Consider the following 25303-nt stretch of genomic DNA (forward strand, 5'->3'; position numbering starts at 1 on the left):
GGAAGCCTGGAGTGCTGCAGTCCAGGGGGTCGCAAAGAGCCGGATACGACTGAGTGACTGAACACCACCACCACCAATTATTCATGCATTTAAAACATTATACAATATAATGCAAAAGAATAAGACAATATATGCATTTAAATAACTTTAGCAGAAAATTTTACAAATTGTGTTTATACTGTTCAGTAGCTAAGTCCACACATAAACACATAGTGTGGGTATTAACATTTTATTGTACAACTCTAAGTGATGAAATTAAACTACACTTAATAGTAAGTTTATCTGTCTCCCAGCGTACATATCACAGGAAAGGTAATAAAAAATGCCTAGTATTATTTTGACATTTCAACCAGAGAGTGGGCATCCTTAACCAGAGGACTTAGGTGATTTCTTATTCATCTTTGTAAGTTCTGTTCCTGGGCTTCTCTGGTGGCTAAGCAGTGAAGAATTCGCCTGCCAATGCAGGAGGCACGGGTTCGATCCCTGGGTCGGGATGAGCCCCTGGAGAAGGAAATGGCAACCTACTTCAGTATTCTTGCCTGGAAAATTCCATGGACAGAGGAGCCTAGCGGGCTACAGTCCATGGGGCTGCAAGAGTCAGACACAACTTGTCAAAAAACAACACCTACACCTTACAACAACAACAAACAAAAAAGAAGCAACTAATCTTAGGAAACATCTTGCTAAGAAATGCACAAAATAAACAGGAAAAGTGCAGATGCTCCCAGACACAGCTCAAAGACTGGCGGCAGCCGGATGCTGATATACTGAGTGCAGTTCCTGGAGAAGGCGCTTGGGGGCAGCACTCTCGCTGCTGAGGGGGGTGTGCGCCGCCGCTATAATGTTCAGTTGCTAAGTCGTGTTCAGCTCTGCTACAACAGGGACTGCAGCAGGCCAGGCTCCTCTGTCCTCCGCTATCGCCCTGAGTTTATAACGGCTCCCAGCAAAACAAACACTGAGAGCACTTGTAAATTTTCACCATTTTTCATAAAAGTGAAAATTGGATTTCCTTTGGTTAGCGAAAACAAGTACTGATGTAGGTCTTTCTTAAAAGTGAAGCGGCATAAAGCAAACTTTCAAAAAGTGGGGGATACCTGTATAAGGATTGTATGGTCAGGCCATCCCAGATGGCCGTCCCCTTGCTCTCAGTACATCCCTCTGTTCCATCAGTCCCTGCGTTACACCCTACTCAGGTGACTGACCTTCCCTCTTAATCATAGAGCCTAATCAGTCAACTCCTACATACCTGCCCCAACTCCAGCTAGGGACTGTGTGAATTCTTAGAACAGAGCATCTCCACTATGACAGCTTATCAAAGGGGTGGTGAGAGGTGTGCTCCTCTGCTGGTTTCCCTGGTAACCAGTGAGCCAACCTGACAAGTCAATTTCCTCTATAACTGGTAACCTCCCTCTCCACCTCCCAGCCCCAGCTCTCACCTCTATTCCTCCTACCTCACACCCCCTACACACACACACACACACACACACACACACACACACACACAGCAAAGACTACTGCCATGTCCTGCTCACCGCCTGCCACACCTGGTGAGATGCTGCTTCAGGAGCTGGCTGCAGACATGTAAGGCCCCCGCATCCATTAAACCATGGACGTAGGAGGCTGGGCAGGCACCAGGGCTTGCAAGTTTGTGGTGTGCAGCCCAAGAGGACAAACCTCAGTCACATTTTTTGACAGACTCTGTTGGTTCTCTTGAATAACTACCTGCTTCTCCCTGCCAGGCGAGGCCCCACGTGTTCAGAGGTCAATCCTGACTAATACAGGCAAAGCATGGTAACTGCATTTTCCTTCCCAGAGAGTGCCAGGAAGGTCTGAGCAATGAAACACAGGAGGGAATCTGTGCAGAAGTTCTGGGAAGGTCTCTTTGCTCTTTCAATGGGACATACATAAAGAGGATACCCTATCTTGCTTCTTCAAGTTATTCTATCTCAATATGAAATCTGGAATAACCATCAGTCTAAGGATAAAACCACACTTTGAAAATAATAGAATCAAGAGAGTAGCAGAGAGATAGAGATGTACTATGTTGGAGCCCGACTTCTTGTAATATGAACAACAAACCTCCTTATTTATTCAGTCATTTTGAATTAGGTTTTCTATTCTTTGCCATCAAAATTGCGTGAACTGATCCAAGCCACATTCATATCCAAGTTCATAATCATCACCTGTTTTCCTTCCCAAACTTCACAGCCATCTTTATTTTCAGTTAGTAAAAACACATATACATTTTGTTCCAATCTTTTCCCTTCAACCTTATCATGAGCATTTTTCCATCTTCTATAGACAATCTTCACAATTATCACTTAGGAGCTGCACCACACACTGACTCTTTGAGACCCTATGGACTGTAGCCTGCCATGTTCCTCTATCCATGGGATTCTCCAGGCAAGAATACTGGAGTGGGTTGCCATGCCCTCCTCAGAGGATCTTCCCGACCCAGGGATTGAACCCACGTCTCTTATGTCTCCTGCACTGGCAGGTGGGTTCTTTACCATTAGTGCCACCTGGGAAGCCCTTAGGACCTGCACAGTATACATCAAATAAAGGGATCTCTGAATAATACATTATTGCTGCGCACTTAGGTTTGCCTTCACAGTTAAAAAACCAATTACTTTTACAAAGGTTACCTTCACACACACACACACACACACACACTGCATAAATATAAATATATGAGTATATATGCTTCATAAATATATCCATATTTATATATGAATAAATATATATATTTAATAAATATATATGCAGTAAGAGAGTGTGTGTATGTGTGTCTGTGTACAGTGTGTGTCCAGGATAATCACTCATAAAAGGCAATAGTAACTGAACATCTAATTTTCTTCTTAAAATTTTTTTCACATTACTGAAGAGTCTGATAATGCCTCCAAATCAAAAGTATTTTATATCTGCCTTAGCCTGAAAAGGAGATTGAGCTCAATATCTAAAATCCAGCCAGGAAATGTATCAAATCTGTTGTTGCTAATAAATGATTTTAGCATCTGCTACATAGAATCAAGATGCAGCATTAAAAAAATTTAAAAAGGGACAGCTTTCAGCCAACTTTTTAATTAACCTTCACTTCAAACACCAGATGGACTTCAAAGAATACAGCCTGTAAACAGCAGCATTTATCTCACAAGACCACTATCTCTATTTGAATCAGATTTGGGTGAACAGATTAGCAGGACATGACAAAAAGTCAGATCTATGAATCATTCTTTCTGGTAAAATCTCAGTTATTAGAGCACTATTGATTCTTCTATCTATTTTACCTATCAGTCACTTAAGGTTGAGTTCCACTCAGCTGCTTGTAACAAAGAGGAGTTCCCAGCACAGTGCAAGCAAGTTGCCCCACCTGAGGGGCCAACCTGAGACTAGAGAAGGGATTTCCCTTTCCAGTCAGGAAGTCGTAAATTACTGGGGCTCCCCAGGTAGCACAGTGGTAAAGACTCTGACTTTCAAGCACTGCAGAAGGAAATGGCAACCCACTCCAGTGTTCTTGCCCGGAGAGTCCCAGGGATGGGGGAGCCTGGTGGGCTGCCGTCTATGGGATCGCACAGAGTCGGACACAATTGAAGCAAGCGACTCAGCAGCAGCAGCGGCCAATGCAGAAGACACAAGAGATGGGGGTTCGATCTAGACGATTCCTTGGAGGCGGAAATGGCAACCCGCTCCAAGTATTCGGGCCTGAAAAATTCCATGGACAGAGGAGCCTGGTGGGCTACAGTCCACGGGGTCACCGAGAGACAGATCCAACTGAGCGACTGAGCACATTCCTGGAGGTCATCAGTCACCTGTTAATTCTTCCTGTAGAAATGTCAAAACTAACCTGGCTCACATTCAGTTAATAAATCATATTCTGGTGAGCTAAGTTGGTATTACCCCACACTGGTCAAATAACAAGTGTGGTACCATTTTCTAAAACCACACAAAAAGTTACCATAGGCCTGCCGTATGTGCATGCATGCTAAGTTGTTTCTCCTTGCGATCCTACTGCCTGTAGCCCGCCAGGCTCCGCTGTCCATGGGATTCTCCAGGCAAGGATACTGGAGTGGGTTGCCATGCCCTCCTCCAAGGGCATCCTGACCCAGGGATCCAACCCAGGGATTGAACCTGCATCTCTTATGTCTCCTGCATTGGCAGGAGGGTTCTTTACCACTAGTGTCACCTAAATCTAGTAGGATTAAGTCACAGAATGGCAGATTCAGCTGACGTGACCACCCACCGCTACACAGCTTAGGTGGGTTCTGATGCCCTCCCCTGGTTTTCCCTGACTGTGGCAATGAGTTTTCAGTTTCCAAATGACCTTGACTGCTCATTAGAAATGCACATTCCTCAGCCAGATTCCGGAGATTACTTAAACAGGGTCTCAAGGCTAGAGCCCAGGTATCTGTATTTTAATAAGCCCCCCCAACCACCACCCCCGTGCCATGATTCTAATGCTTATTGTAAGAACTAACTCTCCAGGCTGATTCAGGGTATTCCAATCCCCCAACGATTCTTTTATCACTGATTTGCAAGTTTCACACACCCAGGGCCCAGGCATAATCTTCCTTGTTCTGAGACATTTGAGCCATTGGAGTGTCCACGCCCTGCCCCACTCACCTGAGATCCCCCTGCCACCCCTTCAACTAGGTTTCAATCAACTTTCCACCTTGGAGACACCAGCTTCCTCATTTGTCTCCACGCAGCCAGGTACATGAAAATCTAGCCTCCAGTACATTTTTCAAAGGAGGGATTCCGTTACAATTAATCTTCTTTCCTTTTGTTCAAGCTATTTTTTGTTTAAAAAAGAAAGAGAATGAAAACCCTGGATATTTTCAAGCCATAAGAGACTGGAAATCACATGCATTGGGCCAAACATAGCTTCCTTTCTCTTTCCTTTTAAACTAGTCTTTAAGCTACAAAAATAGAATCATTAGGCTTTTCTACAGGCTTCCCAGGTGGCTCAGTGGTAAAGAATCCACCAGCAATGCAGGGGACACAGGAAATTCGAGTTCGTTCCCTGGGTGGGGAAGATCCCCTGGAGGAGGAAATGGCAACCACCTCCAGTCAGTATTCTTGCCTGGAGAATCCCACTGACTGAGGAGCCTGGCAGGCTACAGTCCATGAGGTCAAAAAGAGTTGGACACAATTGAGCAATTGAGCACACAGACTTTCTACATGTTTATATAATTAAAGAGGAAAATGAGCTATGGAGTGAAATGTGCACTATCTTATAATGTTCCTATAAGAATTAAATGAGACACTGGAGAAGGAAATGGCAACCCACTCCAGTATTCTTGCCTGGAGAATCCCAAGGACGGCAGAGCCTGGTGGGCTGCAGTCTATGGGGTCGCACAGAGTCGGACACGACTGAAGAGACTTAGCAGCAGCAGCAGCAGCAGAGGATGATGGAATCACTAAATGGGAGCATCTCCCATTGATATCTCCAGTTCTAGGTTACTTCTAGAGTCAAATGTAAACCTAGGGCCTCAAGGAAGACCACACTTCCTCTTGGTAGGAACCAACAGAATCAATTCCATGAAGACTTCGCATTTTTAAATTAAATATTCTGTGAGGAAAAGAAACATGGTATAGACACAAAGTGGGTTTTCTCACTGTGCCAGATGGGGAGACCACCTAGAACATGTAAGACAATCCTTATCAGTTCCTGGGTTACAGTAAAACTGATATTTCAGAAAAAAAAAAAAAAAAAAAGAATTAAATGAGAAAACTAATATATAAAATGCTTAGCTCAGCATCCAACACAGAATGAATCCTCAATAAATCCTACCTGTTAACTATCAGGCTGGGCTGTTCTGGTACGTGCTCGGTGCTAGGAAAGTCCTTTGAATACATCTATCCCCAAACTGCCTTCTTCCAGATAAGGAAATCAAAGCTTGGGGGTTAAGAGTCCTACTCAACACTGTATAGCTACTGGCTGAGCCAAAGTGGACACCAGTGCTCTCCAGAGCACAATTCCATATTCTTTTCACCACACCATGATAGCTTTGTTTACACTCCTAACCGAATGTAGAACCAGGACAGCCATAGTTTCAGAACATGTCAGTCATTTTAAGGCATGACTATGCCCCGTCAGAAAGTGAGGAGTGAATGACAGACAGCCTGGAAAGTAATTAAATCATTACAGAGCCAGCAGACTGTTTTCCTGTTTCTTTTTTTGGGGGTGGGGTGGGGAGGGAGTGTATTTATCTCCCATCTTGGGGGGTTTCTTTTGCTTCTCTTGTGTTCAGTCAGGCACTTTATTTCAGGAAGTACACACTATTATGCAGTGCTTAGAGTTTTGTCTAGTGAGAATTAGCTATCAGCATAAAGGTATCTATCCCAAAGAGTCTGTACTGATGTTAGGTTTAATTTTCTTTTCAACACAAGAGGGTGGGGAGAATGAACCGCCAAGCTATTCTCCTCATTCCGAATGTAAAATTTAAAAAATTATGTGTTAAACAGAGAACAATAGATCACTACAGTGTTTTAACTTTGAATTCCACTTATTTATATATATATGTATACACAATAGGAAATATGAAATATAATAATAGAAAAATGAAAAAAGTGTCAGTGTTTGCTAACCATGAGCTTTTACTACAAATAAAGAGTGAAACAGCACTAGGGCTGTCTGCCTGATATCACCTCAAATTTTTTATAGCCACATTGGCATTCTGTCTGTGTAACAAGTGTAGCGATGACTTCATTCTCTAGGATGAAGGATAATGGATCTTAACCTTCCTATCACTTCCCTTTAACTCAAAGCACTAATGCAACTGAAGGTACATATAAATAAAATTTTATGAAGGGAAAGAATGGCCCTGTGAAAGTTTAACCTCCAAATCACCAAAAGGTACAAAGTACAATATATCTCAGAATCACAATTAACAAAGCCCCTGCCACAAAGCTTGGATGGAGAGCTGCCAAAAATTTTTTTTAAGGAAAATCTAAACTTTGAAGAACTTTAGGGTTTTTTTCCACAACTATTAAAGAAAAAAAAAAAAAGCCCTAATGGTAAACAAAACGCCACCAACTCAAAACAAAGCACTGTTCAAAGGCAGATGATTCACTTACATTAAATCTACTAATGTGATCTTTCACATTAATTAATGTGAAACATCTTACCAACTTTATCTCTTTACCAACTAATTCCGGTTTTCCACAAATAACATATACAGTTGAATACTGGCATTCTTGAAAACAGCACTTGACTATATCAAGTTGCTTCTTCCCTAGAATAGTTACTATTCCTATCTTTTGCCTTTCTTCTCCACTCACTGATATTTACCACGCTGTGCCCCAGAACATGAACATCATTTGACAAGTCACATTTGGGCCCAGAAAGTTTGCAAAAACCTTTTCAAATACATGTCAACTGCGGGCAGAAATTGAGCGGGGGTGTGTGGTAATTGATTGTCATATTAGATTTAATATTTCCCTTTCCAAAACAGGTAATTAGAAACTATCTTCTCTTTTACTTTGCCACTTCTACGTAAATACGGCACCATTCTCAAGGCAAAGCTGATGCAGAAAACACACATCCACGCCAAGCGCGCGCGCACACATCCCCTTCCCCTCCCCCCACACACATCACAGTGGCTGGAGACAAGCCCGCAGCCCGGAGACAAGCCGTCACCCAGGAGCCCGAGAGTGCACCACCCTCCATTGAGACTGTCACCCCAGGTAACCGCACACAAAGCGCGCCTCGCTAGTTCACAGTCACGGTGCCAAGGTACTTGGACGGTAAGTCCGTGGCCGTCCACCTTCACACAGAGCGAGGCAAACCCGCAACCCCACCCGCTCTCACTTTCTCCTCCAGGAGCACCTAACGCGCTCGCCCACCCAGGCGGGCTCCCCGCCGGGCCCCGGTCGCCGCCGCTCCGCGGCCACTCACCCCGTCTGCAGTCGCAGTAGCCCCAGTCCACCTTGCCGCGGGCGTCCCCGTAGAAGCACCAGGGTCTGCCCGCGCCGTCCGGACTCCGGCAAAAGTTGTGGCGCTGCCCTCGCAGTTGCGCCCAGCCCGCCGGGGGCGACAGCGCGAGGAACGGCGGCACGTCTGCCCAGCGCAGACAAGGAGCGCCGGAGTCTGTCACGTTGGCCCCGGGCGCCCCGGCGGGGCAGTCCCCGGGAGGCGGCCGGGTCATGCGGAAGCCGTGCGCGCGCGAAGCGCGGAGCGCCGGAGGGGGGTGCAGGACGCGCGGGAGAGGGGGCGGCGGGGGCGTCTTCTGTGGCCGCCGCTGAGTGGCAAGGTAATAAGGGTCCTGGGGACCCCGAGAGGGCGCATGGTGATAGCGGTGGTGGAGCGGATAACCGAGGACCGAATCAAAGCTGACCACGCCGGGGAGCGCCCCGAGAATCAGAGCCACCGCGAAGTGGGGGAGCTTCATGGTGCCGGAGCCGCGGCGTCTGGTCCATGCTCCCCGGCTCCGCCGCTTCTGAAGGGGAGGCGGGGGAGGCGCTGCGCGTCCCCGGAACCCCCGCTCCAGCCCCCTCCCGCCCTCCCGCGCGCGGACCGCCTCCCGCCGCGGGGCCCGCTGCCGCGCCCCTGCTCGCTGCGCTCGGGAGCGGTCCCGGGCGGGGAAGGCGTGCGCTCCGCGGAGCCCTGGCTCGTAGAGAGGACCGGCCAAGAGAAGGCGCCGACCCGGGGACTCTGCCCTCTGGCGGCGGGCACAGGCGCGCGGTCTCGCCCCGGAGCCGGGCTCCGCCCTGTCCTTGCCGGGCTCCCGCTGTCAGCGCGCCGGGCCGGGCCAGACCAGCTCGCTGGCACCCCGGCGGCCTCGGGGTGCCTGAGCCAAGTCCGAGGGTGCCCACGCGGGGGACGGTCTTGGCTGCTCTTTGCCAGCAGCCGACACCACCACAGCCTTTCCGTCTGGCGGCTGCCAAACCTGCCACCAGCCCCTGCAGCCCACCTCTCCTCCACCCCTTTGCCGCGCTTCATTTCCTATGTTTTGAAATATTTATAAGTGTGGATGGGTTTAGTCCCTTGAAGTCCCGGGGTAAAAGCTATCAAAGCCCACTTGGAATGCCGAAGCCATTTTCCTGAGCTGTGAGCTCCTCAAGGACAAGACCACATTTCGTTTCCTTTATCTCCCAGTGCTTAAAACTTAAAACCGCGGGCCACACTTATTAGGCTCCAATAAACATTTGCTGAAATTAAATTCCTGAACCGACCCAGGGAAAGCAGGTCGAGCCTTTCTACTTCCTGCCACCCACTCTCCACCCGGTGCCCTGAACAACACCAGTTGTTTGGTTATTATTGGGATTCAGTGAAGCCCTCTTAATACCAAATTTCCTTTCTAGCCAGAGAAGATTTCATCCGTCCGGGTCTCCATCCTATCCAAAAAGCCCATCCCTCTAACACCTGCCTCGTTTTGGCCGAGCATGGGACTTGAGTTAAGCCTACTCACTTGCCTCTCCACAGTGGACTCTGTCCACCGGCAACTCTATAGCTGTTGGCTCGACCTTAGGAAAGCCTTTTCAACAGCTCCCCCGATTTGCACTGCCCCACTTCCCCGGCCAGAAAAAAAAAAAGTTGGTTTAGAATCTTTTTAAAAATCCCTGAAGCTGGATGTTTTAGGGATTTCCCCCTTCAGTTGTTCCTGACTATGCCACGGAAGTTAAACAAGAAACAAGGAAGGCCAATAAAAAAGGTAATGTTTTACATCCTGGCATAATCGTGTTGAAGTGTAGGGGAGACCGGCTGCCCCACAGTATACTGTTGTTTAGTCGCTACTCTTTTATGACCCCATGACTCTTTTGTAGCCCACCAGGCTCCTCTGCCCATGGGTTTTCTCAGGCTAGAACCCTGGAGTGGGTTGCCGTTTTCTTCTGCAGGGGATCTTCCTGACCCAGGGATCCAACCGGAGTCTCGTGCATCGCAGGCAGATTCTTTAGTGCGGAGCCACCTGGGAATCCCATCGTACACTCCTCTGAAGAAAACTTGAACATTAAATGTTTATTGTTAAAACCTAGTTTCAGTTAGAAACTGAATTAATTTCCTACCCCCAACTCAAATAATCTTAGTTTAACCATTCTGAATCATATTACTGTTTTCTTAATTTTTCACCCCTGTTAATGAAATATCTGATTTTTACTTAGAGAAGTGGACAAATGAACAATATTAGGCATCCAGGAATGTGTTTATTAAATCTTTATTCAAGATGTTTTTGCTCAAGATGCTTTTACCCACTGTTTCATTTTTTTTAAACTTACACTTTTCTGATTCCAAAAGCATAGTTAAAACTGTACTTGGCGAAGAAGAGTAAAGTTAAAATACATATTTGGGGGAAGTTGATTTACTTATTTTAGTAGAGGTCAGCAGAATTCACCAATCACAGATTTTTTCTTTTTTTTTTTACTTAACCATTGATTTGTACACTTTATTTTTTTAATTACTTCTTTATTTTTATTTATTTGTCTGTGCTGGGTCTTGGTTGTAGCACATGGGCTCTAGTTCCCTGACCAGGGATTGAACCCAGGCCCCTACAGTGGGAGCACGGAGTCTGAGCCACTGGACCATCAGGGAAGAATCACAGTTTAGTCAGTTCAGTCGCTCAGTCGTGTCCGACTCTTTGCAACCCCATGAACCGCAGCACGCCAGGCCTCCCTGTCCATCACCAACTCCCAGAGTTTACCCAAACTCATGTCCATCGAGTCAGTGATGCCATCCAGCCATCTCATCCTCTGTCGTCCCCTTCTCCTCCTGCCCCCAATCCTTCCCAGCATCAGGGTCTTTTCCAATGAGTCAACACTTCGCATGAGGTGGCCAAAGTAGATTCCGACAAATCATAGATTCTTTGTCTATTATAGGTGACAGTTCTAAAAGGAATCACCCCTTTTCTTCAAAACTGAGTCTCCACCTTCTGCCACTCACATGATGGTCCAAGAAAGGCTCGCCCTGGGATTCTGATCGGCCCGCTTAGCCCTGCTTCTCTCCTTTCTCTGCATGGCTCCTACACCCAGGGCTTTCACACTTGCTGAGAGTCTGGAGGCAGACCTGGTCCCAGTGTACCTATGCACCTTGGAGAGAGGAAAATAACAAGAAAGAAGTGAGTAGAAGAGAAGATGGTTGGAACTGAGCTCCCAAGAATAGGGACCCTGGTGTGGCCTCTTCTCCAGCCCGTTTTACACCTAAGAGGAACTGACAATTTTCCAAGGTCTACTTAACAGTTAACAAGTTATGAAGCTGATTCATACGAAGTGGAGTTATCCACAGAAAATTCCACATCTGGATGTAATCGCCTCCATTTTAAAGCGTACCCTTTCCGAGATGATAAAACAGCATGTCTGTAATTGGACTGTGAAGTCAAGGGCCTCGATTTGGGTTTTGTCCTCTATTTTACAGGGAAAGTATGACTTAAACAGACCTGCTCTTTATGTATTACTCCGCCCTCCTGCTAATCTCTTCCTTCCCTCTCTTCCTTCATTCCTCCTGCATGCTACCAACATGCAGATGTTTAGGATTTCCAATTCCCCATCCGATGGAATGGATTCCCCTTCCCTGATTTGCGTTTCTCCCTCCTGCCTCTGTCACATTACACTGCCTGTGTTGGGGGCTGGGGGAGAAGCCTCCCTCCACCCCGGAGAACCACCACCTAGCCACCGCTCCTCAGCCGCTCCTCACCCTGTCACACACAGCAAAGCCAAAGGAAAGGGGGCGGCAGCTCCATCGTGTTACAGCTGCAAGAAGCCCACTGTGGATGCTTTCTCTGCTTTCCAATCCCTTCAGCAGCGCTAAAGGAGCCAGGAGAAGGAACAGAATGAAACAGATGACACTTGGCAGGCATTTCCCAGCACAACCCTTCAAAAGCCCCATGAGGTCCCCCAGTCTCTCTTGTCACCTCTGTAACCTCCAGTTCCATCAAGCAACCTGGGTGACAAAGGCTCAAGAGCTCAACTATCCCCAGCCTCCCAGCCAAAAACCTAAAAAGGGAAGTGAAGAGGGGTGTCTCCCTGCCCACCTCACAGCAGGGAGGAGGTGCAGCCTTGGGGGTGGAGCCGGGCGCGAGTATTGAATACATGTGCATACCTGCACTTTACTGTGGCAACTGTGTTATATAGGGACATTTGGTTTTATGGTCGTTTAGGGGATCATTATGCTTTACCTACATAATGGACTGAATATACAGAGTTCTAAAACCAATACACCAAATAACTTGGATAAGTTCCATGTACAGTTTGGGTACTGCCTGTATTTGGAAAAGCAAAATGCAGTATTTACTTGAACAATTCCAAGTGCAAAAATATTGTTAAAAAAGAAACACTGGGCATTGTTCTTTCACATAAAAGCAAAAATATATTAAATAATATCAATAACATAAGTCCATGTCTAGGGACTGTGGAAGATTTAAAATTATAAGACATTATCAGGCCTTTGGTCAAGGGGGGGTGGATACAACAAAAGAACATATAGTATTTAGTTAAAAGTTCTGGAAAATAAAAGAAAGGTCCAGAAAACAAGTAATGAATTGCTAAATGAATGGCACAGTGGTTTGGCCAAAGGGGCTCTGCTTGACTCATTGTATTCATAATGCTTTTAAGAGGCATTTGATCTCTATTTTCCTTATTGTTTTAAATAGAATTTTATAAAACAGAATACTTTTTTGTTTCCATTTATTTTAGAAAGTTCATCTAACCTTGGTGTAATCCCTACCTGGAAATTAATTCTGTAGGTTCATTTTCAGGCTTACTCAAATTATACATAGGGTATATGAAGAATATAGATGTAAATATATAGATTTTCATTGTTGTTTTGTTGCTAAGTCATGTCTGACTCTTTTGTGACCCTATGGACTGTAGCCTGCCAGGCTCCTCTGTCCATAGGATTTCCCAGGCAAGAATACTGGAGTGGGTTGCCATTTCTCTCTCCAGGAGATCTTCCCGAACCAGGGGTCAAACCAGCATCTCCTACATTGGCAGGAGGTTTCTTTACCCCTGCGCCCCCCCAAAAGAAAAAATGTTATTTTGGCCTTGAAATATCTTAAGCAAGTTCCCTTAGTTTCCTAAGTCAAAGGCTCAGCATCTTCAAAAAAGGGATAGTAATCATGTTTCCAAGATAGATCTGATGGGGGGAGGTAACTGAGATAATGCCTATAAACTGATGAGCAGAGCACTCAGAAAGTGCCAACTATAATGCGGTAGATTAGCCTCAGTAACTGCCTTTGAGTTTTAACTCCTCAGAGTAAGTCACTCTGTGAAAACCTGCCTCCACAAAGCAGAAAATCCCCTCCCTACCACGCCCCTGTCCCTTGCTGCCCCCCAGCATCTCCCCTCTAAGATGGAAGACAAATATGCAGCCACCCTAGCTTCACTCCCCTGAACACTAGTCCTGTCTGATGGGTTTTCTCTCTCCTCATCCCCACAGGTTTGGTCCCTGAAAGCCAAGGCACTACGGACAAACCCGAATGAACTTTCTGGTCAACCCATCACTAGATATTTTGAGTTAAAACTCTTTTCCTGAGCCGTCTGCCTGAGGATAATGAGTAGTTTTCAAATCTCTCAGTTGCAAGTGAGCTGTGTTCACTTGTAAAAGGAGTAAACAGATAGAAAGAAAAACCTGGCTAGAACTGTTTGCCGGTGATCTGGGAAGCACAGAATCTCCGTGTTGAAAAGGACTTAGAGCCCCAACTCTGTCAAATGCAGGAAACCTTTCTAGAATTTCCTAACAAGTAGACTTCCAGGTATTTTTTAAAAACTATGGGTGGGGGAAATTTCTACTTGGAAGCTAGCTCACTCTGTCTCTAGAAAATCCAAATTGTTAGGAAAATCTTCCCATCTACTAAGCCACAAGTTGCCTCCAGGTGGAAACCTACTTTATCCAGCTATGATGCTGGTTATACTCCTACTGATTTAGAGTCCAGCAGACCTGGGTTCAAATCCCTATTAAATTTATTAGTTTCCTGGCCTCCGGGGGGGGCAGTGGTATTAAAGAATCTTTTCTCCCCAACTTCTTTCACGTTCAAGAAAGAGATCTCCCCATTTGGAGTGTGCAGATCCAAGAACGGCAATTGATTCGCATTACTGGACTCCCTTAATAGTATTATTGTGGGAGGTATGAGTCTGTATAAGAATAAATGTTCAATGTCCTATTTTCCCTCCTTTTGCTTACTGTTTTCCCTACTTCATCACTGGAATCTTAGGGACCATAAAGTTGAGATTTGGACCTGGGTTGAGGTTGAAAGAGAGGGAGAGAAGCAGTTTAGCTGTTTAGTTGTTTGCCTACCTGGTGGCTCAGATGGTAAACAATCTGCCTGCAATGCAGGGTACCTGGGTTCTATCTCTGGGTCAGGAAGATCTCCTGGAGAAGAGAATGGCAACCCACTCCAGTATTCCTGCCTGGATAATTCCATGGACAGAGGAGCCACAAAGAGTTGAAGTCATGAAGAGTTGGATACGACTAAGTGACCAACACTTCCACTACTACTAGGAAACTACTTTGGGGTTTGGGATCAAAGCCTCAGCTAATTGTAAAAGTCTGCATTTGCCCGGCTTGTATCCTATGCATCAACGTCCTCCGGGGAACTCATTGCCTGAGGATGGGAGAGGGTGGGAGTGGAGATAGGATTTAAGGGTCCTGGCTCCCCACTCATCCATCAATCACTGCTAACCTCTTCGAAAATAGAGTTTCCCTGTTTGTAATATGGAGATAACTCTATTTTACGAAGCTGCAAGAATTAGAAACAGTATATTAAGGTCTGGACAGTGAGCACATGACTATCATTTAAGTATGTAAAGACAATTATCAGGACAAATATGGCAGTAAATGGCAACTCATAGAATTAAAAACAATACCTCAGATATTATTTACCCATTGCAGATTTCAATGGAAAAAAGTCACTCTTATTCCACATACCACACTATGATTACATTAACTTTTCCATAGCTGCATAATATGTGGTTGTTACACAATAAACACAGTCACTCTTGTATTTGAGTTTACTCTTTTTTGTTTGTTTGTTTGTTTTGAGTTTACTCTTAAACTTTTGTCTGTCTGACAGAATTCCCCATAGCCATTAAAACCCTGTTCAAACTATGAAATCTTCCCTAATCAAATTCTGCTGTTGAAATATGGGTTAGCCTGGCATGCCGTACACACAGAATTTCTACAGTCACAATCACATTGTTCCAGACTTGTTTTCATTGTAAAATCCCCAATGCAAAGAATTATGCATTCTATAGTGATTGGTCCTTACATGAAGCCAATAGGCGATGGAGTATTATTCGGCACTGAAAAGAATTACTCAGCATGAAAGATGTGGAAGGATCTTAAAAGCATATTACTAAGTGAAAGAAGCCAATCTGAAAAGACTATATACTATACGAGTTCAACTATTTGACATTCTGGAAAAGACAAAACTGTTGAGACAGTAAAAAGATTAGTGGCTGCTAGTGGTTGAGGTGTTGGGGCAGCAATGAACAGGCAGAGCATGGAGAATTTTTAGAGCAGCAAAAATACTTCATACGGTACTATAATAATGCATCCACGTCATTATACATTTGTCCAAACACATGGAATGTATACCACCAAGAGTAAACTGTAATATAAACCATGGACTTCGGACGATTATCATGTATCAGTGTAGGTTCATCAGTTGTAGCAAATATGTCACTCTGGTGGGAGATGTTGATAATGGAGGAAGCTATGCATGAGTGATGAAGAGGATATATGAAAATCTGTGTACCTTCCCCCTCAGTTTTGCTGTAAACCTAAAACTGCTCTAAAAATTTTAAGTCAAGTTTTTAAAAATGTCACCCAATGAACAGTGAGCAAATGAGATCCTCAAATAAAATGCAAATGAGCTTTTAATGCTTTTTTATAATATGATAGTGTAGTGTCTACAACAGAGACCACAAACTAGCCACCACCAAAATGGACATGCCATCTAGATATATTTTGTTTAGTGAAATGTTATTTTAATAATTGAACTTTATGTATTATTTAAAATCAGTAGCTCATCCATGAAATTATGGATTACCAGCCTTGTATGTGTGCATGTTAGAAAGCTTTTGACTGCAAGTAAAAGACACTTCAACTCAAATTGGCTTAAAGTCAGGTATTTTCAAGGATTATATGATCCCATTCAGTAGGAAGTACCAAGCAATCCAGGTTGATTGTTTCGGTGCCTAACCACACCTTTGAGGTGGCAGGCTCTTTATCTCTCTGTTTGGCTATCTGAGTGTTGGCTTCATCTTCAGACTGCCAACAAGGAACAAAACATTACATCTAGATAGAGGTCATGTCCAGAAGAAGAAAAGAGATTTGTTCTTTCTGTGCCCCTTTTCAGGAGCAAAATAATCTTTCCCCAGAGGCTTCCAAGGATTTCCCCTGACACTTTGTAGGCCATTCCTGGGCCACATGCCTGCACCTGTGGCTTCCCTGGTGGCTCAGTGGTAAAGAATCCACCTGCCAGTGCAAGAGATGCAGGAGGCACGAGTTTGATCCCTGGGTCAGGAAGATCCCCTGGAGAAGGAAATGGCAACCCACTCCAGTATTCTTGCCTGGAGAATCCCATGGACAGAGGTGGCAGGAAGGCTGCAGTCCATGTGGTCACATAGAGTCAGACACAACTGAGCATGCATGCACACCTGTTGCTGCAACAATCATTGACTGAAAGGATAGACTGAGCTGTGATTAGCTTGGACTAATTATGTGGGAACTTGGGAAGAGATCAGCTAATGTATACTACAAGTTGAAAAAATCAAGAGCTCTGGCACTATCACAACCCTAGTTCCCACACAGTGACAAATGTCTATGGCTATTTCCATCCTTAGACTTAGGGAACGGTCCTCAATTCACCATGGGTCCTACCTGCCTGGACTTTGTAAGCATTTGAGTTTACTATACCTGGTTTATACTTTTTTATCTGGCAGCAGCTTCATGCTAAATTATGATATTTCACAGATATTTTAGCCTATGGATTCTGGAGACACATGATAAATGTCTACAGTGACATGATAGTGTTTTGTCCCACAATTTAGTGGTTTAAAACAATAAGCATTTATTATCTCACAGAGTTTCTGGGAGTCACGAACTTGCGAGTGGCCGAACTGGGTGTTTCCGGCTTAAGACGTCTTACGAAGCTGCAGTCCAATTGGTGATGGGACTGCAGTTATCTGAAGGCCTGGCTGCACTAGAGAAATTGCTTCCCAGATCACTCACAGGCTGTTGGCTGAAGGGCTTAGTTCCTCAGCACATGGAATTCTCATCAGGCCATTCACAATAAGGCATTGGCTTCCACCGGGGCCAGTGATCCAAAAGAGCAAGAGCGTGACCAAGACAGAAATCACGAAGATTCTTATGACCTAATCTTACAACTGATACACTGTCAATTCTGCCATATCCTATTGCTCACAGAGTAAACTAACTGTGCTACGGTGCAGGAGGGGTGTGAGTTCCAGGGGGTGGGGACTGCAGGGGGGCACTCTTTGCGACTGGCTACTATAGTTGCATTCTGCAAAACTGTTCTATGCAGGAAATTTATATATATATTTTGGAATTTATAAAGTACTTATTTATTTGGCTGCATCACATCCTAGGTGCGGCACACGGACGGGATCTTTGTTACATTGTGCCAGATTGTTGCAGAGCCTGGACTGTCTAGTTGTGCCCACAGGCCGGGTTGTCCTGCAGCATGTAAGATCTTCATTACCCAACCAGGGTTCGAACCCGTGTACCCTGCATTGCAAGGCAGATTCCTAACCACTGGACCACCAGAGAAGTCCCAGACAGGGAATTTAGACAGATACTTACTTGCTGTGTGACTACATGAATTTTCCCAATGCTAAATATCTTGGAAGTGCATTGTCAATTAAACAATCACTTCAGTGAAACATAGGGTCAGCTGTAAGCAAAGGTGTCTTAATATCCCTAGAATTACATCTTCCACTCTACATTATAAGCTAACTCAGTCTTGTTTTTTATCTGTCTGCAAGGGGAAAAAAACCAAAAGATTTTATCAATGAATTCAGGGCTCCAAACTCCTAGTAAAAGACTCCCAAAGTGTACCAGCTGCCTGATAAGACTTAATGTATCAACCAGTGTGGAGATATTAACATTGTAACAGGGACAAAAGAATGCATGGAATGGACAAAGGATTATGGGCTTTCAGGCATCCCCTGAACTGAGTCCCAGGAGAGCAGGAATTTGGATAAGGAGGAAGCCTCCTGCAATTGTACCACCTGTAAGGCTGTCCCTAAGATACTGATAAAGAAAAAGAAACATGAAACGAAAAAAACCCTGGTTTAATTTGATGAGAGCACTTCTCAGTTGCCTCAGTGGTGAAGACTATGCCTGCCAAGCAGGAGACCACAACAGATTTGATCCCTGGGTTGGGAAGCTCCCCTGGAGAAGAAAATAACAATCCACTCCAGTATTCTTGCCTGGGAAATCCATGGACAGAGGGGCCTGGTGGGCTACAGTCCATGGAGTTGCAAAGAGGCAAACACAACTTAGTGACTGATCAACAACAGCAATAACAATTTGATGAGGAGATCACAAAACTTCTCAGTTAAATTGTATTCGCCACAACTCCCAGAATTTTGTAATACAGTGAAGTTTCTTGTCCAAGAAATTTAAGCTTCACACATTGCTGTTGCCTTCCTACACACCCTCAAACCAAAAACCCCAAAGCATTAAAAAGGCTCACACTCTTGCATAACACTGCTATAAGAACTAGAGACAAAATATGCTCGTGGAGCTGAAATCAGAAAGAATTTCTTTTCTCCCCCTTCCATAAAACAGTTACATTGTGAAGTACAGTTTGCCCTCATTTGGAGACTGAAAGATAACAGTTTTGAAACAGAGATTCATTGGCAGTATTTATAACTGAGTTGTGTAATAAACTCGGGGCATTAAAAATATGACGCTACTCTAGACTAGTCTTTATTTTTAGAAGGCTTAGAAAACCTCTATCCAGTGTTAAAAGTCTCTACATATGACGAAATGTTCTTTGCTATCCCATGGTCATTAGGAAAATGAAATACAGTCAGTCAGTCAACAAGAAAAACAATACTAGGCACACAGTATCAGTTGTGTTGGAGCTGACTCCTGGGCCCGAGCAAAGGCAACTTCATGGATGTTTCTGGGTTCCATCTAGGAACCTGAAATAAGAAATGTTAACTAACAAGGTTTTGTTCTGTAAAAGAACAGCTATTAATGTAATGCTTATGTCTTGTGGACTGTTTGTCTTCAGAAATGTTTTAGGTAAATTATTTCAGAGACTCAACAATAACTTTGAATAATATTAACCTTTGGAACTTAACTAGCTCAACAGGGCATAAAATAATGAAGGCAGAAAGAAGAAATCTGTTAAGAAATCAATCTCTTGAAGAGTTTTAAAATGCTCCAACGCTGGAAATCAACACAAAAATCTGAGCAATAGCATTAGTTTTAAGACTATAAATAATGACATAATTTTGGTTCTTGATTGTGATACATAATAGTGTTTGAAAGTTCTGATTTTATACTTCATAATTTTCTATATTCTTTTATTTTCAAAATATTTTTGATAAAGATTTACAAAGAAAGCACAGAGGGCACATTTAGTGGAATCCAAGTGAGCACTTAAAAATACATTATTTTTCATAATGAATTTTTCTCAAGTTGTTGGATGGATTTGTGCTGGGCTTATGTAAGCTATTGAGTGAGGTACTGGATCTTATTCATTTCTGGATCCTCGTTACTTAGTATAAGCTTCTCAATAAATATTTTCACTGACCCTAGTCTCTTATCTAGTTCTCTTGATGGTTAGTTGTTTACCTTTGTGAGATGGTTGCCTAGAGTTAAATGCACAGAAGGCAGTGAAATGCAGAGTTTTTTCCCTGCAAGTTAAAAGAGTTTTTATGGAAAATGTTAATAAAAACAAAGAAACTGACTTTATTTAGAACATTTTATTTTGCTACAAATATGTATCTTCCCATTATATTTTCTTTTTCATGCCCTTAGATGATAGATTGGATTAGCAATTCTAGAGGGACTGTGACCAAATAATTTTTAAGCATCTGGAGATGAATTTGAAGCAATGACAATTTTTTTAAATGTTTTTGGTGATCAGAGTAAATCATATGCTTTGTTGCTCAGTTGTGTCCGACTCTTTGCAACTCCATGGACTGTAGCCCGCCAGGCTCCTCTGTCCATGGGGATTCTCCAGGAAGAATACTGGAGTCAGTTGCCATGCCCTCCTCCAGGGGATCTTTCCAACCCAGGGATCGAACCTAGGTCTCCCACATTGTAGGCAGATTCTTTACCATCTGAGCCACCAGGGAAGCCCATCATACAAGTGCAAAATCAATCATGGAACTCACACAACCACACTGTATCCCTCCTCCTATTTTGCAAATACTGGAGAATGCTGCGATTTCAGTTTTTATAAACTTCACTCTAGTCCACAGGTCTCATGAAGTTGCAGGATATTAAACAATCTTAAGAATGATACTGAATGAAAAAGAAGTTGTTCTATATAAATCAGCAAAAATGAACATATACAATGTTCAGGAAAAACAAGTAAATGGATCCAATATTTCAGGAAGTTATAAAGTTAAAAAAGAAATGTTATTAATAACATTGCTGTATTTAAAGAAGAAAGATATGGTATTAACGATGCTGCTGTAGATGGTCCCTGACTTATAGTGATTCAACTTAATGATTTTTTAACTTAATGGTAGTGCGATATGCATTCAGTAGAAATCATACTTCAGATTTTGAAGCTTGATCTTTTTTTCAGGCTAGCGTTACATGGTATAATCTCATGATACTTAGTAGGAGCAGCTGCCTTCACGATCACGACAGTAAACAACCAACATACGTTAATAACCATTCTGTCTCCACATAGCCATTCTGTTTTTGACTTTCAGTACAATATTCATATACATGAGCTAGTCAACACTTTATTATAAATTAAACTTTGTGTAGATGGTTTTGCCCAACTGTGGGCTAATGTAACTGTTCTGACCATGTTTAAGGTGAATGAGGCGAAGCTCTGATGTTCAGTAGGTTAGGTGTATTCAATGCATTTTCAACACACAATATATTCAACTTACATTTATCGGGATATAACCCCATGGTAAGTCGAGGAATCTCTGTTGGCAGTCGAGGAATATCTGTATTTCAAAGATAAACTCTTATTCTATAAACTTGACTATTCCTAAATCTAAGTGATTCCGTAGGAGTTGAGAATTTTTATGGTTGCTTACTTTAAAAACAGGGCTTCCCTGGTGGCTCAGTGGTAAAGAATCCGCCTACCTATGCAGGAGACTCAGGTTCGATCACTGGGTTGGGAAGATCCCCTGGAGAAGAAAATGGCAACGCACTCCAGTATTCTTGCCTGGAAAATTCCATGGACGGAGGAGCCTGGTGGGTTATGGTCCATGGGGTCACAAAGAGTTGGACATGACTGAGTGACTGACAACACTAATACTTACTTCAAGGACACTCCTTGGTGATGATTAAATTAATGCAATAACAACATAATACCTGGCATACAGTAGGTTCTGGATAAATGATGGCTATTAATATTATTGCCAAAATTATTGGTATTAAAAAATAAGTACAGAATAGGACATCTTAGGATCAGGGGAGGTGCAATGAAAAAGAACATGGCTTTTCTGTACTACTTTGTTGACTTTGGCCCCAGATCAGGCCATCAGACTGTCTTCTGAGATCGAGGTAAGAAGGAAGTTTGGACGTGGTTTACAGAAGTCACGGGTTCACTAACAGTTAGACTCAGCGTGCCCAGGAGCCAGGTTAACATTAGGCACTCTGGTTTCAAGTGGTCAATGCTTAAGAGCAAGCACAGTAGTCTTCTTCCAAGCAAAAATACTGATCCATAAACCTAAATGTTACCTGAAAGAACTCCTACACTTCTCTATTTATTTTGCTGTAAAGAAAGACAAAACAGATTGCTGGTTTCTGGAAATTTTAAGGAGCTCACCCTAGGCTTCTGCGTGATTTCTTGACTAGTATAATAACAGGCCAAAGGAATTGGTTTCTGAAAGGTGGCGGAGTAGAAGAACGTGCGCTCATCTTCTCCTGTGAGAACTCCAAACTTACACCTCGCTGCTGAACAACTGTCGACAGGAGAATGTTGGATCCCGCCAAAAAAAGATACCCCACATCCAAGGGCAAAGGAGAAGCACCAACAAGACAATAGGAAAGGCGAAATTGCGTTTAGAATCAAATGCCATACCTACCAGAGACGCCCGGAGGGCTCAAACAAAACCTTGTGTGCACCAGGAGACCCCACAGAGACTGAGTCAGACCTGCCTATGAGTGTTTGAGTGTCTCCTGCAAAGGTACAGGTCAGCAGTGGCCTGCCGCAGGGGCAGGGGCTCTGGATGCAGCAGACCTGGGTATGGCATAAGCCCTCATGAAGGAGGTCACCATTAATCCCACCATAGAACTACTAGAACTTACACAGGACTGGGGACACAGGCTCTTGAAGGGCACAAACAGAAACCTGTATGCACCAAGACCCAGAAGAAAGGAGCAGTGACCCCACAGGAGACTGACCCAGACTTGCCTGTGAGTGTCCAGGAGTCTCTGGCAGAGATATGGGTCAGCAGTGGCCTGCTGCAGGGTCAGGGGCACTGACTGAAGCAGTGCTTGCAGGGGACTTTTTGCAGGAGGTCACCAATATCTTCATTACCTCCACCATAGTTTGGCCTCAAGTCAAACAAGAGGGAGGGAACACAGCCCCACCCATCAACAGAATATTGGATTAAAGATTTACTGAACATGGTCCCGCCCATCAAAACAAGACCCAGTTTCTGCCTCAGTCAGTCTCTCCCATCAGGAAGCTTCTATAAGCCTCTTATCCTTAACCATCAGAGGGCAGACAGAATGAAAACCACAATCAAAGAAAACTAACCAATCTGATCTCACGGACCACAGCCTTGTCTAATTCAATGAAACTATGAGCCTTGCCGGGTAGGGCCATTCAAGATGGATGGGTCATGGTAGAGAGTTCTGACAAAATCTGGTCCATTGGAGAAGGGAATGGCAAACCACTTCAGTATTCTTGCCTTGAGAACCCCATGAACAGTATGAAAAGGCAAAAAGATAGGACACTGAAAGATGAACTCCCCAGGTTGGTAGGTGCCCAATATGCTACTGGAGATCAGTGGAGAAATAACTCCAGAAAGAATGAAGAGATGGAGCCAAAACAACACCACCACCCAGTTGTGGATGTGACTGGTGATGGAAGCAAGGTCGGATGCTGTAAAGAACAATATTGCGTAAGAACCTGGAATGTTAGGTTCATGAATCAAGGTAAATTGGAGGTGGTCAAACAAGAGATGGCAAGAGTGAACATCAGCATTTTAGGAATCAGCAAACTAAAATGGACTGGAATGGGTGAATTTAACTCAGATAACCATTATATCTACTACTGTGGACAAGAATCCCTTAGAAGAAATGGAGTAGCCCTCATAGTCAACAAAAGAGTCCGAAATGCAGTACTTGGATGCAATCTCAAAAATGACAGAATGATTTCTGTTCGTTTCCAAGGCAAACCATTCAATATCACAGTAATCTAAGTCTATGCCCCGACCAGTAACTCTGAAGAAGCTGAAGTTGAACGGTTCTCTGAAGACTTACAAGACCTTCTAGAGCTAACACCCAAAAGAGATGTCCTTATCATTATAGGGGACTGGAATACAAAAGTAGGAAGTCAAGAGATACCTGGAGTAACAGGCAAATTTGGCCTTGGAGTACAAATTGAAGAAGGGCAAAGGCTAATAGACTTTTGCCAAGAGAATGCACTGGTCATAGCAAGCACCCTCTTCCAACAACACAAGAGAAGACTCTACACGTGGACATCACCACATGGTCAAGACCGAAATCAGATGGATTATATTCTTTGCAGCCGAAGAAGGAGAAGCTCTATACAGTCAGCAAAAACAAGACTGGAAGCTGACTGTGGCTCAGATCATGAACCCCTTATTGCAAAATTCAGACGTAAAATGAAGAAAGTAGGGAAAACCACTGGGCCATTCAGGTATGACCTAAATCAAATGCCTTATGATTATACAGTGGAAGTGAGAAACAGATTCAAGAGATTAGATCTGGTCGAGTGCCTAAAGAACTATGGACAGAGGTTCATAACATTGTACAGGAGGCAGGGATCAAGACCATCCCCAAGGAAAAGAAATGCAAAAAGGCAAAATGGTTGTCTGAGGAGGCCTTACAAATAGCTGTGAAAAGAAGAGAAGCTAAAGGCAAAGGAGAAAAGGGAAATATATACTCATTTGAATGCAGAGTTCCAAAGAGTAGTAAGAAGAGATAAGAAAGCCTTCCTCAGTGATCAATGCAAAGAAATAGAGGAAAACAATAGATGGGAAAGACTAGAGATCTCTTCAAGAAAATTAGGGATACCAAGGGAAAATTTCATGCAAAGATGGGCACAATAAAGGACAGAAATGGTATGGACCTAACAGAAGCAGAAAATATTAAGAAGAGGTGGCAACAATACACAGAAGAATTACACATAAAATTATACACATGACCCAGATAACCACTATGGTGTGATCACTCACCTAGAGCCAGACATCCTGGAATGCGAAGTCAAGTGGGCCTTAGGAAGCATCACTACGAACAAAGCTGGTGGAGGTGATAGAATTCCAGTTGAGCTATTTCAAATCCTAAAAGATGATGCTGTGAAAGTGCTGCACTCAATATGCCAACAAACTTGGAAAACTCAGCAGTGGCCACAGGACTGGAAAATGTCAGGTTTTTTTCCAATCCCAAAGAAAGGCAATGCCAAAGAATGTTCAAACTACCACATAATTGCACTCATCTCACATGCTAGCAAAGTAATGCTCAAAATTCTCCAAGCCAGGCTTCAACAGTACACGAACCATGAACTTCCAGATGTTCAAACTGGATTTAGAAAAGGCAGAGGAACCAGAGATCAAATTGCCAACATCCACTGGATACGGAAAAAGCAAGAGAGTTCCAGAAAAACATCTACTTCTGCTTTATTGACTACATCAAAGCCTTTGGTTGTGTGGAACACAGCAAACTGTGGAAAATTCTACAAGAGATGGGAATACCAGAACATCTTACCTGCCTCCTGAGAAATCTGTATGCAGGTCAGGAAGCAACAGTTAGAATTGACGTGGGACAACAGACTGGTTCCAAATTGGGAAAGGAGTATGTCAAGGCTGTATTTCGTCACCCTGCTTATTTAACTTATATGCAGAGTACATCATGAGAAATGCTGGGCTGGATGAAGCACAAGCTGGAATCAAGATTGCCAGGATAAGTATCAACAACCTCAGATACACAGACGATACCACCCTTGTGGCA

The 25303-nt window shown here is 43.8% G+C and overlaps 1 protein-coding gene and 3 long non-coding RNA genes across 4 annotated transcripts in view; 3 read left to right on the plus strand and 1 right to left on the minus strand.

Annotated features, from left to right (window-relative positions):
- Nucleotides 1–8440, minus strand: part of LOC145504861 (neurotrypsin-like) — a 41636-nt gene extending 33196 nt beyond the window's left edge. The window contains 1 exon segment of the mRNA XM_081486186.1: nt 7898–8440. Coding sequence (XP_081342312.1) covers nt 7898–8390 — 493 coding nt within the window. The 5' untranslated portion in view covers nt 8391–8440.
- LOC145505745 (uncharacterized) lies at nt 7596–13557 on the plus strand. Its single transcript, XR_014053251.1, has 2 exons — nt 7596–7686; nt 13367–13557. It is a non-coding gene; the product is annotated as an uncharacterized LOC145505745 (long non-coding RNA).
- On the plus strand, nt 7693–11364 carry LOC145505662 (uncharacterized). The gene is made up of 2 exons (XR_014053189.1): nt 7693–7746; nt 10813–11364. It is a non-coding gene; the product is annotated as an uncharacterized LOC145505662 (long non-coding RNA).
- Nucleotides 13558–13611: 54 nt separating the features above from the next.
- On the plus strand, nt 13612–14090 carry LOC145505746 (uncharacterized). Its single transcript, XR_014053252.1, has 2 exons — nt 13612–13682; nt 13966–14090. It is a non-coding gene; the product is annotated as an uncharacterized LOC145505746 (long non-coding RNA).
- Nucleotides 14091–25303: the final 11213 nt, after the last annotated feature.

This window comes from Giraffa tippelskirchi, chromosome 1 (genome assembly GCF_054371585.1).
Source record: "Giraffa tippelskirchi isolate mGirTip1 chromosome 1, T2T-mGirTip1v1.2.pri, whole genome shotgun sequence".
NCBI lineage: Eukaryota > Metazoa > Chordata > Mammalia > Artiodactyla > Giraffidae > Giraffa > Giraffa tippelskirchi.